The sequence below is a fragment of the Physcomitrium patens genome, chromosome 2 (assembly GCF_059467195.1).
Source record: "Physcomitrium patens ecotype Gransden chromosome 2, ASM5946719v1, whole genome shotgun sequence".
Lineage (NCBI taxonomy): Eukaryota > Viridiplantae > Streptophyta > Bryopsida > Funariales > Funariaceae > Physcomitrium > Physcomitrium patens.
In genome coordinates, this window is record NC_143411.1 from 6,410,085 (window position 1) to 6,424,442 (window position 14,358).

The 14,358-nt window shown below is 33.0% G+C and overlaps 1 protein-coding gene across 2 annotated transcripts; it reads left to right on the forward strand.

Annotated features, from left to right (window-relative positions):
* The first annotated feature begins 30 nt into the window (after positions 1 to 30).
* Positions 31 to 1,752, forward strand: LOC141045072 (uncharacterized). 2 transcript variants are annotated; one of them, XM_090244580.1, is made up of 4 exons: positions 31 to 113; positions 566 to 676; positions 797 to 1,129; positions 1,268 to 1,752. In XM_090244580.1, the coding sequence occupies exons 3-4, from the start codon at positions 871 to 873 to the stop codon at positions 1,411 to 1,413; spliced, it is 405 nt and encodes a 134-aa protein (XP_090100706.1). In that variant the 5' UTR covers positions 31 to 113; positions 566 to 676; positions 797 to 870; the 3' UTR covers positions 1,414 to 1,752. The 2 variants fall into 2 exon arrangements, with proteins under 2 accessions (XP_090100706.1, XP_073388237.1); XM_073532136.2 differs by lacking the exon at positions 31 to 113 and having other exon boundaries at positions 207 to 676.
* The last annotated feature ends 12,606 nt before the right edge of the window (positions 1,753 to 14,358 follow it).

The window sequence follows — 14,358 nt, forward strand, 5'->3', positions numbered from 1 at the left end:
TGCCGCTCATTGGCTTAAAATTTTCTATTCTTGTGCAGGCCTGTCTGTTTCTTGCAATCGTTTAATGACTGGGACCATGGAGTCCTGATTGACTCCCTGCCTATCCGAACTGGGTTGGCATCCGATCACTTTCAGTGAGAGTATCTACGGTTTTTTGTCCATTTGAAATTAGGTGGAGGAGGTTGTAATTTTGAAGTGGATGGTGGCTGAGAACTGTGTTGATTCCACTGCCCTAGTAGGTGCCACGATTGTGAAAGCAATTCTGCCAAACAATATCATTATGGATAGTGTGGATGGATTGGTCTAGCAGTCGTGTACTTCAGGATGTCAATCACTTAAATGATGCATTCCGGTTGTGCAATGTGGAGAATTCGGTTGCCTTAAACTACCTGAGAGCCTGGCACCAGACTGCAGCACTGGGGGCCAAAACTGTAGTTGCTTTTGTAACCTCGCAGAACTTGTTTCTATGAGGTTATATGGCTCAGTGACTGCAGGCTCATCATTTGCTTGACCTTCCTTAAATGTGAAGTTATCACTGCTAATTCAGTGTACGTGTGGCTGCCAGTTTGGCTATAGTGCCTATCGTAGCTTTTCAAATCCTTGAGAGTCCAAGGGCTTTCTACGCTTGACGCTGGCATCGTGAAGAGCTTCTTTACAACAAATATATGTCTCATGTGTACGAAATCTACCATAACCACAATCTAACTGCGTTGTGTTAGAGCCAAGGCACTGAACAGTGTTGATTTAACAAAGTATTTTTCAAGTCAAAGCTAATGACCAGTGACAATGTTTTCAGGCCTCATCGCTCCTTCCTAAACTCAAGAGAAAATAGCCAGTTACGTTCACGAACAGAAAGGCGGATCAAAAACAATGGCAAAGATGGAACTGGAGGGAGAACCGAAGAGCGGTGAAAATCGTTTAGCTGGAACTTTTTTTTTTCTCCTTGGAACTTCGAACCGGCATGATTGTACTGATCGTCATCTCCTGAGATTTTCGCAAATAACTGCAATGGGATTGACAACGAACCCAGGAAGGATTTTGAAGGGCAGCAGAGCACTGACTGTCAGGAGGAAGAGGAGGCAGGAAGAACAACCCCTGAACCATGAAGAGAATGCTATTCAAAACTTGGGTATGTTTCAAATACAAAATTGGTAAGCAGATGATGACATTTTGAGTTTTCTGGCTGATGGGGTCTGGTCATGGCAGGCACCGAAACTCTTCCGCTTCCTGACAAAAGCCTTGGATTGACGTTGCCATGTAACTGCAGCTTCCAAGACGGAAACACAAATGGACAGAAGAGCTCTGCACAGCAGAAGGGACATCGTTGTACTGGTGAGTGCCCCCAGCAAAAACAACAAACCAGAATGTGCAGGGGAGATTACCTTTACAATACAATCCTTTGCTGTAGTGTAGTACACTGAAAAATGTTTATACTAGCATTGGCCCCCTTGCTTTGCTTTGGAATGATATGTTAACATAAGTTATTGGTATGCAATACTATACAATACAATATAAAATTACTATGCTAACAATGTAATCCAAAATTCAGCAAACATATTATTACTAAACAAACACTAAAAAATTTGGTAAGAAGAAGAATACAAAACGAACATTTGCATAGAGAAAAAAAAAAATTAAAATTTAGGTTTTAACATTCATAAATGAAAAAAAATAAAAAATAAAACAAAACAAACAAACAAACATGTGAGATAGTAAAAATAAATCAAAGAAAAGAAACTTGAGATGCAACAACATATATCTTATCAATTTATTTTGTGATCTACTTTTAAACTGTCTGAAAACACATATATTATATATGTATATAATATTTTTATTTTTCCAAATTCACATTAATTTTAATTTTATCAGAAGTAATTAAAAATAACACCACTTGTTTTGATTTTTTAAGTTTTACCATCACAATTGGTATGAGAAATTATATATATATATATATATATATATATACACACACACATATATATTTCATACAAACACATAGGTACATGTATTAAGCAAATAAACATAATGTAGAATAAATCTAATTTAAAAAAAATATATCAATCTATATTTTTTCTAACATGTAGTTTGTAATAATTTTAATATATTTATATATGGAAATTAAAAAGTAATTTATTCAAACTTTGAAATGATAATACTCTGAATAAATTAAATACCTGAATGATAAAATTAAAATAGTACATTTTAAACAAATCAAAGACATAAAAATAGATTTTTTCAGATTAAAAAAATAATTTGATTGATATGAAATCTCTAATATTTACATAATTTAATAGAAAAGTACTGATGTATCATTTATTTAGAGACTTTAAAAATCATAGAAATCTTATATTACCTTTTATCAGATCATTGACGCTCATGTATTTCTTTGAAAGTATCTAAGAAACTTCTATAATATTCTAAAAGCTTCTTTAATAGCTTAAAATCTTTTAAAGTCATTCAAAGACTGATATAGAAAATTCTTCATATTTCTAAATTAGTTTACAATGTTTAGAACTTTTCCCAAAAATCTTGTTAGGACCTAGTTCCTATAGTAAAAATAAGGGGGTAAAAAAATAAACACTTTAGTCCTATCCATTCATTTTTTTAAAAATTAATTTAATTATTTAAATTAAATTTTCAAAAAATTAAAAAATTAAAAAGTTTCTAGTCTCTTATGTAACATAGTATCTCGTTTTTTTTTTTTTTTTTTTTTTTTTTTTTTTTTTACTTTTAAGTCTCCTGGTTCTATTTTATTTTTGTTTTATTTTTTACCTTTAATAGTTTTGTACAAATTTTTATTTTATAGAAGTTTTATATTCTTTAAAGTAAAAAAATTACTATCTTTTTTGAAGGATTATATTCGATCTTAAAGGTTACAAAATATCCACTTTTGAGTTCAGATTATACCTAAGAATAATCTTTATTTAAAAAACCGAATGTTCAATTAATTTTTTATTTATAAAATTTTATTACTATTATTATTATTATTTGAAGTACTATTTTTTTAATATTTTAATTTTTTCTATATACATATAGGTGTAGGATAAATTGAAAAGTGAGTAGATATTTTTGGCCTTTGATATTACTAATATGTTTTAAATTAAGAAAATAATCTTCTTCTAAACTAAAATTGTAACTAAATATTATATTTGTACAAAAAATTATTAATTTATAGTAGTAAGCAAAATTAAATAGATGTCAAGGACAAGAACTCGATGAAAAAACAATTCAAAGAAGTGAGCCTTCACTCAAAGAGAGATAACGAAATATAAATAAACAAGTATATATATTGAAAGAGAAACTGGAATGGCTATTGCCAAAAGACAAGAAAACTAGAGACCCTTGAAACTAGACTAGAAGCAAGAAAGGAGTTGACAAGAGTGAAGAAGCCTTCACTCTTGTCTCTATATATACTATCTAACTAGGGGCTACGTGGCGACATTCTATAGGACCTCCAATATGTGTTGACTTTGTAGGACACATGCCTTGACTTACAAGGCAAGTTTTTCTACGTGTGGGCGACATAGTTAGCTTGATCTTCAAGCTAACAACATGTGTGGCACATGGCCAACTTGTTGACCACGTTTCTAATCCAAAAGGTCAATTAAAGACACCTATGAAGTCAAAGCAGCATCTATGAAGCTTCTAGGAAGCTTCCATATTAAATACTATAGAATTAATTTATTTTTACCTACTTTTACTTACTTCTACCTATTTGTATATGTAATTAGTAGATTACATGATTATATTTGTGACATTACCCTCCCTTCTAGGGACGAGTTCCACGAGGAGCGGTCATCATATGTTGAGAAAATCTATGATGCGACAAATTATATTCACCACATACTCTCATCTTTGTTCTCTTCGAAGATGATTGATAGGGCCTCTTAACCATCGGTAGTGTCCCATACCAAGGCGAGAAGACTACCCAGTTATTTGATCATTGTTGAGGCCTTCGTAACTTCCTTCGAATAGAATATTTGGAACACCATCAGGAGTTGTTCCTACCTCTAACACAATCACCAAACATCGGGAGTCCCTTCCCAAATCGTGATACCAAACGCGTTGTATCTCGCCATCTATTCGAGGAAGAACATGTCGTTCTTGAAGATCTTCATCTCGATTGCGTCGTCTTGAAGGTTGTGACAATCGTAATGTCTCGTCCGGCAGGTCAGCAAATGAAGGCTCTTGAGTCAAATCCGCTGCTTGTTGGTTCTCCATCTCCTGAGCGTCACTACTACAAAGAAGCTACGAACAAGAATTGAAAGTAGAATGTTATCTTGCCTAGATATTGTTTCTTTTATAAAGAAGGTTTTCATCTTGATTTTGATGGATGTCGTCGATGAAAAGCCTCCACTGTCTTTGCTGCATTTGCAAGATTCTTTATTGGCTCCCATGTGCGTTCACTAATACCATATCCGTGCCACTGGACAAGATATTCTAATTTATTTCGGTGCCACCTTGAATCTAAGACTTCTTCTACTTCAAACTCTTCATTATTGTCCACTTCTATAGGAGGAGGTAGAACTTGTCGTCTTCTTGGTATGTCCACTATCTTGTATGGTTCAAGAAAAGACACGTGGAATACTAGATGGATTTTTATTGATTTCGGTAGATGTAAACGATATGCAACTGGATTGATTTGTACAGAAAGAGAAAATGGTCCTAGCCTCCGATAGTCCAACTTGTCACATGGACGAGTGGTCTTGATATTGCGATGAAGTAACCATACCTTATCACCCAAGATGAATGATGGTTGTTCCTTTCGATAGACATCCACATTGACCTTTTGTTGTTCTTGAGCCTCTTTTAACTGCGCCTTCATCGTTGCATGTAGCTGTCATGGACATACATTGGAAGATTCTTCGAATATTCTCTAAATATTCTCTAAAGATTCCTTTAGAAGGTTCTAGAAGATTCTTAGAATATTCCCTAAAGATTCTCTTAGAAGATTCTAGAATATTCTTAGAAGGTTTTAGAATATTCTGATAGATTCTAGGAAGTTGCTCGAGAAGTTTCCTAATTAGTAGAAGTTGTTGGAGAAGCGTCCTAGTTAGCGGAAGTAGCTCGAGAAGCTTCCTATTCAGTAGTATATATAGGAGTCGAGGCTGAAGGGTTCTTCAGTCTCGACAACACATCTCTTGGAGTTCTAGCTCACCTTTCTGGTATTGTTCTTGTACTCATCTGTTTAATCTAGTTTTGCCACTTCTTCTTGAACTTCTTGTTAGATTTCAAGTCTGTATTTTGTGTCCGTGACAGTTTGTCGAGACTGCATTTTCATTGGTATCAGAGCTAGTTCCTTCTTGTTAGAGAGTGGATTACCCCTCTTCTTGAAGGTGTGCTAGTGTTTTAGAGGTTGCGGATTACCCTCCTCTAAACTGATATCTCTTCTTTCTCAATATTGGAGCCTTATTCTTCTTGGAGAGAGTGGATTACCCCTCATCTTGGAGTCTTAAGGCGTTTTAGAGGTTGCGGAGTACTCTCCTCTGAACCAATATTGTCCTTTTGTCAAAACTCTTTTTTCTTCTTTCTGAAGGTTAGCCGAAGGTTAAGACGTTAAAATGGCTGAAAGTTTGGAATCCAAACTAGACGCCATCATAAATGCTCTTGCCTCGTTGTCACATAGGACAACAGAGATCGAAGGAGTCATGGTAGGACTCCATAACAATGGAGCATCTGGGATAGCGCCATCTAAAGCATATCAGCCTCAAATTTCTGCGCCAGAAGAAGCAGTTCTACCTCCATTTCAACAAGATCGAGTAGTCCTACAATGAAAGGAGCCTCGAGTTAGTCTTCCGGATAAGTTTGATGGAACTCGTTCCAAGTTTCGAGGTTTTGTCAACCAAATCAGGTTGATAACAATTTTACAGCCCGAACGTTATCCGACGGAGGAAGCGCGTGTTGGGCTTGTTGGAACCTTGCTTACAGCACAAGCTTTGTCTTGGTTTACTCCCTTGTTCGAGAAGCGATCGCCAATCCTGAGCAACTTTGAAACGTTCTTGGAGGCGTTTGCAGAAGCATTTGGCGAGCATGATAAAGTTCGATGGGCTACAACAAAGATCCGATCGCTACGACAAGGAACACACTCTGCATCAGTCTATGCCTCGGATTTCAGACAATTGGCAAGTGACATTAATTGGGGTGAAGAGGCGTTGGTGAGTCAGTTTTATTGGGGCTTGAAGGATGATGTGAAGGACTTGCTGTTATCTCTTCCTGATCCTCAAACGCTCAACGAAGCTATTAGCCAAGCTGTAAAGTGTGACAACCGCCTATTCCAGCGTCGCCAAGACCAACGTCCAAGACACCAAATGACTCGTTACGACGTGACTATGTCTGTAAATAGCTTAAACTCACATTCGGAGGCAACAGACATGCAAATCAACACGGCGCGTGTCCTTTAGAAGGTTCTAGAAGATTCTTAGAATATTTCCTAAAGATTCTCTTAGAAGGTTCTAGAATATTCTTAGAAGGTTCTAGAATATTCTTAGAAGGTTCTAGAATATTCTGATAGATTCTAGGAAGTTGCTCGAGAAGTTTTCTAATTAGTAGAAGTTGTTGGAGAAGCGTCCTAGTTAGCGGAAGTAGCTCGAGAAGCTTCCTATTCAGTAGTATATATAGGAGTCGAGGTTGAAGGGTTCTTCAGTCTCGACAACACATCTCTTGGAGTTCTAGCTCACCTTTCTGGTGTTGTTCTTGTACTCATCTGTTTAATCTAGTTCTGCCACTTCTTCTTGAACTTCTTGTTAGATTTCAAGTCTGTATTTTGTGTCCGTGACAGTAGCTTTGATAAATGAATCGCCAAATCTTTCGCAGCAGGATTATCAACTTTTGAAAAGTCAAAAGTATCAAGTCATCGATGATAACCATAATTAGCAAAGAAAGGTGTTTGTTTTGTAGAAGAATGTACCGTGTTATTGTAAGCAAACTCTGCCAATGGCAAAATAATTGTCCAATCATCTTGTTGGTAATTAATGATACATCTTAAATATTGCTTCAAAACTTGATTAATACGCTTCGTTTGTCCATCAGTTTGAGGATGGAATACCAAAGATAGTTTTATATCCACTTTTAGAATCTTGAAAAGAGTACGCCAAAATCTTGATATAAATTGAGATCCCCTATCTGATATAATATCCTTGGGTAATCCATGATAGCGATAGATATTGTCAAGAAAGAGCTTAGCTGTTTCTTCACCTGTGATAGATTTTGTACATGGTACAAAATGTGCCATCTTGGTAAAACGATCTACTATCATGAATTTAGAGTCATAAGAACCTGAGATTGGAAGATCCGTGATGAAGTCCATAGAAATAGAAGACCATGGTTGTTCTGGAATGGGTAATGGCTGAAGAAGTCCAAAAGGTCGATAACGAGGAGTTTTCAAACTTGAGCAAACATCACATGATTGTACAAAATCTTTAACTGCCTTCCACATTTGAGGCCATCAAAAATCCCTAGATATCAGCTCCAAAGTCTTATTATATCCAAAATATCCTGCTACAGGGAAGTCATGACGAGCTTGAAGAACACGTAAACATGCTTCTCCTTCAGGAACATATAGGCGTCCTTCAAAATAGAGTAGGTTGTTCTTGAATTCAAATTTAGAGGGATTATGAGATTTAGAAGAATTATTCTTGATATCATGAACAAGAAGGTCTAAAGACATACTTAACTGGACTTGCTTAAGAAAAATTAAATCAATAGTCAATGTTGATTTTATTGCTCGAAGATGAAATTGCTCCGGCTTCAAAAGAACCATTCTTTGTTGCTCAAAAGCTGCATCTCCTTCTTTTGGTGCAAGATAAGAACGTCTAGACAAGGCATCAGACAAACCTTGTTGTTTTTCTAGTCGATAAGTGATGATGAACTCAAATCTTGATAAAGACATGCTCCAATGAGCTTGAAGACAATTTAATGCACGTGCTGACATAAAATATTCGAGGTTCTTGTGATCCGTATACACGGTGACTAGACTGGAAGCACCTTGTAGATAATGATGCCATTCTTGAAAAGAATCCACAATTGCAAGAAGTTCTTTGTCGTGGATCTCATAATTGATTTCTACTGCTGAGAATTTTCTTGAATGAAAGGCTATTGGATGAAGTTTGTCATCTGTTCCCATTTGTGATAAAACTGCACCCAGAGCAAAGTCTGATGCATCTGTTTCCATAAAGAATGCTTTGGAAAAATCAACACAATACAAGATTGGTGCAGAAACAAATGCTGTCTTCAAAGATTCAAAAGCAACTTCCGCTTCTTGATTCCATTGGAGTTTGTCTTTACAAGTCAAACGTGTAAGTGAAGTTGTAACTCGAGAGAAGTCTTTGATGAAGATTTGATAGTAGTTGGCAAATCCCAAAAAACATTGGACATCTCTTACCGTTTTTGGGATCTTCTAGTCTATAATAGTTTGAATTTTCTTAGGATCCATCATAAGTCCATCATTTGAAATGATGTAATCTAAGAAATCGACTTGAGTAGTGTGGAATACACACTTTTTTATCTCGGCATAGAGTCGTGCATCTCTTAATTTTTGTAACACACGACGAACATGAAGTTCATGTTCTTTTGGATTCTTAGAATAAATCAAGATGTCGTTTAGATAACATACCACAAAATCGTCCAAAATCTCTTGAAAAACATCATTCATTAGATGTTGAAAAGCTGTTGGTGCATTTGTAAGTCCAAAAGGCATGACGTTGTATTCAAAATGTCCATACCTAGTTCGAAACGCAGTCTTCCATTCATCTCCTTCTTTGATGCATACTAGATTGTATGCTCCCCAAAGATCTATTATTCTATAGATCTTAGCTTGATTCAACTGATCAAAAAGTCCAGATATTAAAGGTAGTGGATACCTGTTCTTCATGGTAATCTTGTTGAGTCCTCGATAATCAACACACATCCGTAATGATCCATCTTTTTTCTTCACAAATAGAATTGAAGCTCCTGCCGGAGATTTAGAATGGCGTATGAAATTCTTAGCTAGATTTTCTTCAATATACTCCTTGAGTTTAGCCAATTCATTTTGTGATAAACTGTAGATTGGTCTAAATGGCGGTTGTGCTCCTTCTTGAAGGTCAATTGAGCAATCATAGGAACGATGTTATGGGAGTGTATCTGCATTCTTTTTTTCAAATACATCTTGAAATTCTTGATATTGGCTTGGAATGCCACTTGAAGTCTTTTCACCAGTAGAAACGGGTGTCGCATAAATAATATATGGTGATTCTTTCATAATAGCATGCAAGAAAGCTTTTGTACCTATAAATACGGGTTTAATTAAACTAGACTTATGACTCTCTACTTGATTAACTACATTGTTAGTTATACTTTTAGAGAAATTAAGAGTTTGGAAAATCCAATCTATTTGAGGGTTATATTTTTCTAACCACGATAAACCTAAAATGACTAGATTAGAGGAAGATCTAATGATATTAAATACTACAAAACTATTATGACCATTGATTATTACTTCTATAGGAAGGATTTCATGAGTAATATCTCCAGAAGACAATGGACGACCATCTATGACTTCTATATGAACAGGTTTAGTTTTTTTTACTAAAGATATGCTATGTCTTTTAGTAAATTCTTCATCTAAAAAACATGCTGAGGCTCTTGAATCTAACAAGGCAAAGACTTTGTAATGTTTAGGTCCTAAAATAATATTTAATGTAAAACAAGGAGAGGGCTCTGAGGAGAGAATAGGACCTTTACTAGATGTTGTGCAAGGTTCCAGCCGCACGGTCCCTATTGTAGCTAGACAAACTTGTTTTCCAACATATTATCTTCTTTCACAGCCATACTCCTCATTTTGTGATTGTGTCGTTTCTTTGGATAATGTTGAGCAGTGTGCTTTGGTTCTCCACAATATAAACATAATCCTTCTTGACGACGACGAGTCTTTTCTTGCTTAGTAAGAGGTTTGAAACGTACTGCATTAATTTGTATATCCTCTACTTTCGAATGTATGTGTTGAAGAGATGTTGGTGTTGCCATTGAATTATAGTAATATTGAGGTCCACTTATACGGTTCTCAGATCAGAATTCAAAAAGGCGATTGTCGCACTTTAGAGCAAAGTGAATTGCTTGATTCAATGTTTGAGGATCAGATAAGTTGAGCATTAATTTTTTTACCTCATATTGTAATCCATAGAAAAATTGGCTAATAAGTGCAGCATCATCCTACTTGATATCAGTTACAAGTTGACAAAATTGTGAAGCATATAACGTTACTGATCGATTGCCTTGTTGTAAAATACGGATCTTATTGGTTGCAACACGAATTGCATCATGTTCTCCATACATGGATCAAAACTCTGCCAAAAAAGCCTCTAGATTATCCAATATTGGATCTCGTCATTCAAGAAAAGATGAAAACCATGATAGTGCTGAACCTGAAAGAAACATACCAATGAATCTAACTTGCGATCTTGGAGTTGGATAGCTTTGGGGTTGAAGTTCAATCAGAAGTTGCACTTGATTGATAAATCTTCAAAACTTAGATCTCGTGCCATCAAACTTCTCGGGTAGGACAATTCTTAGTTCTCTAACATTTGAAGGGCGTTCCACCATAGGAGAAAGGATATGGTTTGGTGCAGATATTGAAGCAGCTCCAACCATTTCTATATCTTCACTTCCTGCCAATCTTATTACTCCTTATGGTGGTAAATTGAGTTGATGCATCACAAGCATTAACTCCCTCAATTGCTCTTGCATTTGTACCATTGCACTCTTCATTTCAACAAGTTCTGCCATGATAACACTTAGAAGAGAGAAGATGTCTAATATCGCTCAAGACAAATAGAAGAGAGGACTTGAGAACAAAGAAAATACTAAGGACAATATCAGTTTAGAAGAGGGTAATCCGTAACTTCTAATATGCTTATATCTTATCAAGAAAAAGAAGTAATCCACTCTTAATCAAGATTAGACAAAGCTCTGATATTGCAGGTGTACTCTTGTCAATCTGTCAAGGACAAGAACTCGATGAAAAAATAATTCAAATAAGTGAGCCTTCACTATATAATAGCTTGTAGAATAAGTATAAAGTATATTAAAGAGAGGTACCAAAATATAAATAAACAAGTATATATATTGAAAGAGAAACTGGAATGGCTATTGCCAAAAGATAAGAAAACTAGAGACCCTTGAAACTAAACTAGAAGCAAGAAAGGAGTTGACAAGAGTGAAGAAGCCTTCACTCTTGTCTCTATATATACTATCTTACTAGGGGCTACGTGGCAACATTCCATAAGACCTCCAATATGTGTTGACTTTGTAGGACACATGCCTTGACTTACAAGGCAAGTTTTTCTACGTGTGGGCTACATAGTTAGCTTGATCTTCAAGCTAACAACATGTGTGGCACATGGCCAACTTGTTGACCACGTTTCTAATCCAAAAGGTCAATTAAAGACACCTATGAAGTCAAAGCAGTGTCTATGAAGCTTCTAGGAAGCTTCCATATTAAATACTATAGAATTAATTTACTTTTATGTACTTTTACTTACTTCTACCTATTTGTATATGTAATTACTAGCTTACATGATTATGTCCATGACAATAGATTACTAAAATTCCAAAAAAAATTTAAATAATAATCATAAAATTATTTAATATCCAATTTGGTACTATTTAACTAAAAAAATTAAGGATTTAAAAATTAATTATACTTATATTTAAAATATTTTTATTTATGTAAAACAAAATACACACAATGTTTTTTTGTAAAGAATCAATAATCAATTATATTAAAATTAAATATCAAGAAGCCAAGTAAGATGTGTCTTAGAAAGAAAAAATCCTAAGAACTTTATTTACAATTATCACTAGAACATTTAAACAAATATTTTAGATTACCATAATAGATTTATATAAGTAAATATTTAAATACTTTTCTAAGTAGTATTTCTTTGAATTGGTATAAAATTGTATTAAAAATAAATTCTAAAATTCTTAAAATTTCTAAAATTTTATTGATAAATGTAAAGAAATATGTAAAAAAATTAATAAAAAGAATTTTTCTTAAGAAAAGTTATACTATTTATTTTAAATTAAATTAAAATTAAATAAATGTATCTTACTTTAATATATATGATTGAATTTTAAGAACTTGATTGTACATTGGTTCAAATAATATAAAGAATTATCAATCAATTTTAATCTAATTTCAAGATATTCAATATTAGCTTCTTGTAATATTAATGTGTCAATTTAATTCATTGTATAAGTTATTATAAGTAATAATTCAAAGCATTGGCATACTTGTTTTCAAGTAATGAAACTTAGTACTTACAAAGAAGGCCTTTTCAATTCTTTTTGAGGTCATTCATGTGTAACATCTAATGTCAAGTAAAATTGTTAAAGTAATGAAATATTTAACAATAATTGCAAGAAATCAAGAATTAATTATTATTTTTAATATCATCCAATCTTCTTCAAATTTTATAAATATTAGACTTCAATGGTTGAAATCACACAATATAGCAATAAATTGGTCAATTAAAAGTAATTTTTGAAGGAAGTATGGATGGAAGAAGCAAGTAGAAATTTAATAAGACAATCTGTTCAATTAATATATGTATAAAAAAAAAAATAGGATTACTTTATAAAAAACAGTATTTAAGAAATGAAAGTATATATACAAAGTTATCAATAACAAATTAGAAAAGAAGAAAAAAGAATCATTAAAGAGCATTATACTATTAAATCAGCTATCATTTTATATTCTTATATTTTAATATGAATATATTTTTTTATTATACAATACAAATTTTTTTAGTTTGGAGAAGAAATAATAGTATTCTTATCTATTTTTTATATTAATACCTTTTATATTAGAAATATTTTTATTACTTATTTAAAAATTAATATTTAATAAAAATTTAAAATTATTATAAAAGAAATTCTCTTAGATAAGGATTGTTGGCAAATAATAAAATTTATTTCTAATTACATTAAAAAGATTTATACAAATTTTCACTACAATATCAAAAAAGAAATCTATATGGTTCTAATTTTAAATTTTACCACCTAAATTTCATCTATCATTAATTTTAAAAAAAATTAGACCAATGATTATTATTACAATCATAAGCATTAGTTATGTAAAAAGTGTTCAATTCTTTAACAACTCCATACATTGGTTTTACTAACAAAACCACAATTGTTATTTATCCCGCAAGCAATGTAATCTTGTATAATTTTAGAAGTATATATATATCTATATATATATATATATATATAAGGGAATGATAAAGTGACCTAAATTTTTACTAAAGGAATTCATCCATCATCACAATCATGAAAAAATAATTACTTGTGATTCATTTTTTGACCACTTGATCCACAACCTATAAAATGAAAGTACATTCATCCACAATCAAGATAATTTAATCTTCATTGCCACCATGGACAATGATAGTTGCCGTAATCTTTAATTTTAGAAGTCTAATTATTTGTTTAAAAGAAGGAGGGACCTGCCATAGATTTATTTCACTACCTTGCTTCTTATTAAAATGAAGGCGGAGTCCTTGGACTTGTCTTCTTTTATAAAAATAGCTGCTTTGCTTTCTTTTCCTTAGTATTTTATTTCTTTTTTACTACCAATGTCTCATTACATTACTATCCTCTCCATCGTTGCCTTCACTTCTATTGATTATCTTCTTGATTATGTATTTGTTGCAAGGATAGATGGATAAGTAAATAGATTTGTTAGTGTGTTGCCAAAGATTGGGTTGCAAAATTTGGATGCATGTGTAAGATTTTGAATAGTGTGTGTTGGAAAGCAATGGAGGCTTTTTTGTAAAAGCAAAAGTTGACTTTGCCATCTATAGTATGTTGAATGATATCACTAAGCTGATCAAGAAATATAATGCTTTTCAAGAGGCCGTTTTATTGCACTCATCATGATTGCAATCTGAATCAGATGTTCTTTCTATGTAAGCAATTGAACTTATTGCCTCCATGAAGCAACTTCAAGCAAAAGTTTATCTCATTGCCCTATTCTTACTTGAGATGAGGGTAAGATTGGCCTTTCCTTCTTTTACAAGAAGAATCTTTCTTTGAATGACATTGCGATTATTAATTTCTATTGTAATTATCAATTTAATAGAATAAAATTAAAAGCAACTCTTAGATTTTGTTAATCTCTATGTAGCCAAACTCATTTAAACTTAAATTTTTCTTTAAACAAAATTTGAATATCATTTAAATAAAATTTAGATATACACATTATTTTAAAATGTTAATAAATATTAATTAGAAAATGAGGTTATATACATCATTTTTACTTTAGTAGTATGAAATAAATTGATAATTAATATTACTTGAAGTAATAACCATCCATAATTT

Bases quoted from the DNA above. Each gene is read 5' to 3' on its own strand.
- LOC141045072 (XM_090244580.1), top strand. From the start codon at position 871: ATGGCAAAGATGGAACTGGAGGGAGAACCGAAGAGCGGTGAAAATCGT. The intron at 1,130-1,267 runs GTATGTTTCAAA...ATGTAACTGCAG, and splicing joins GAATGCTATTCAAAACTTGG to CTTCCAAGACGGAAACACAA.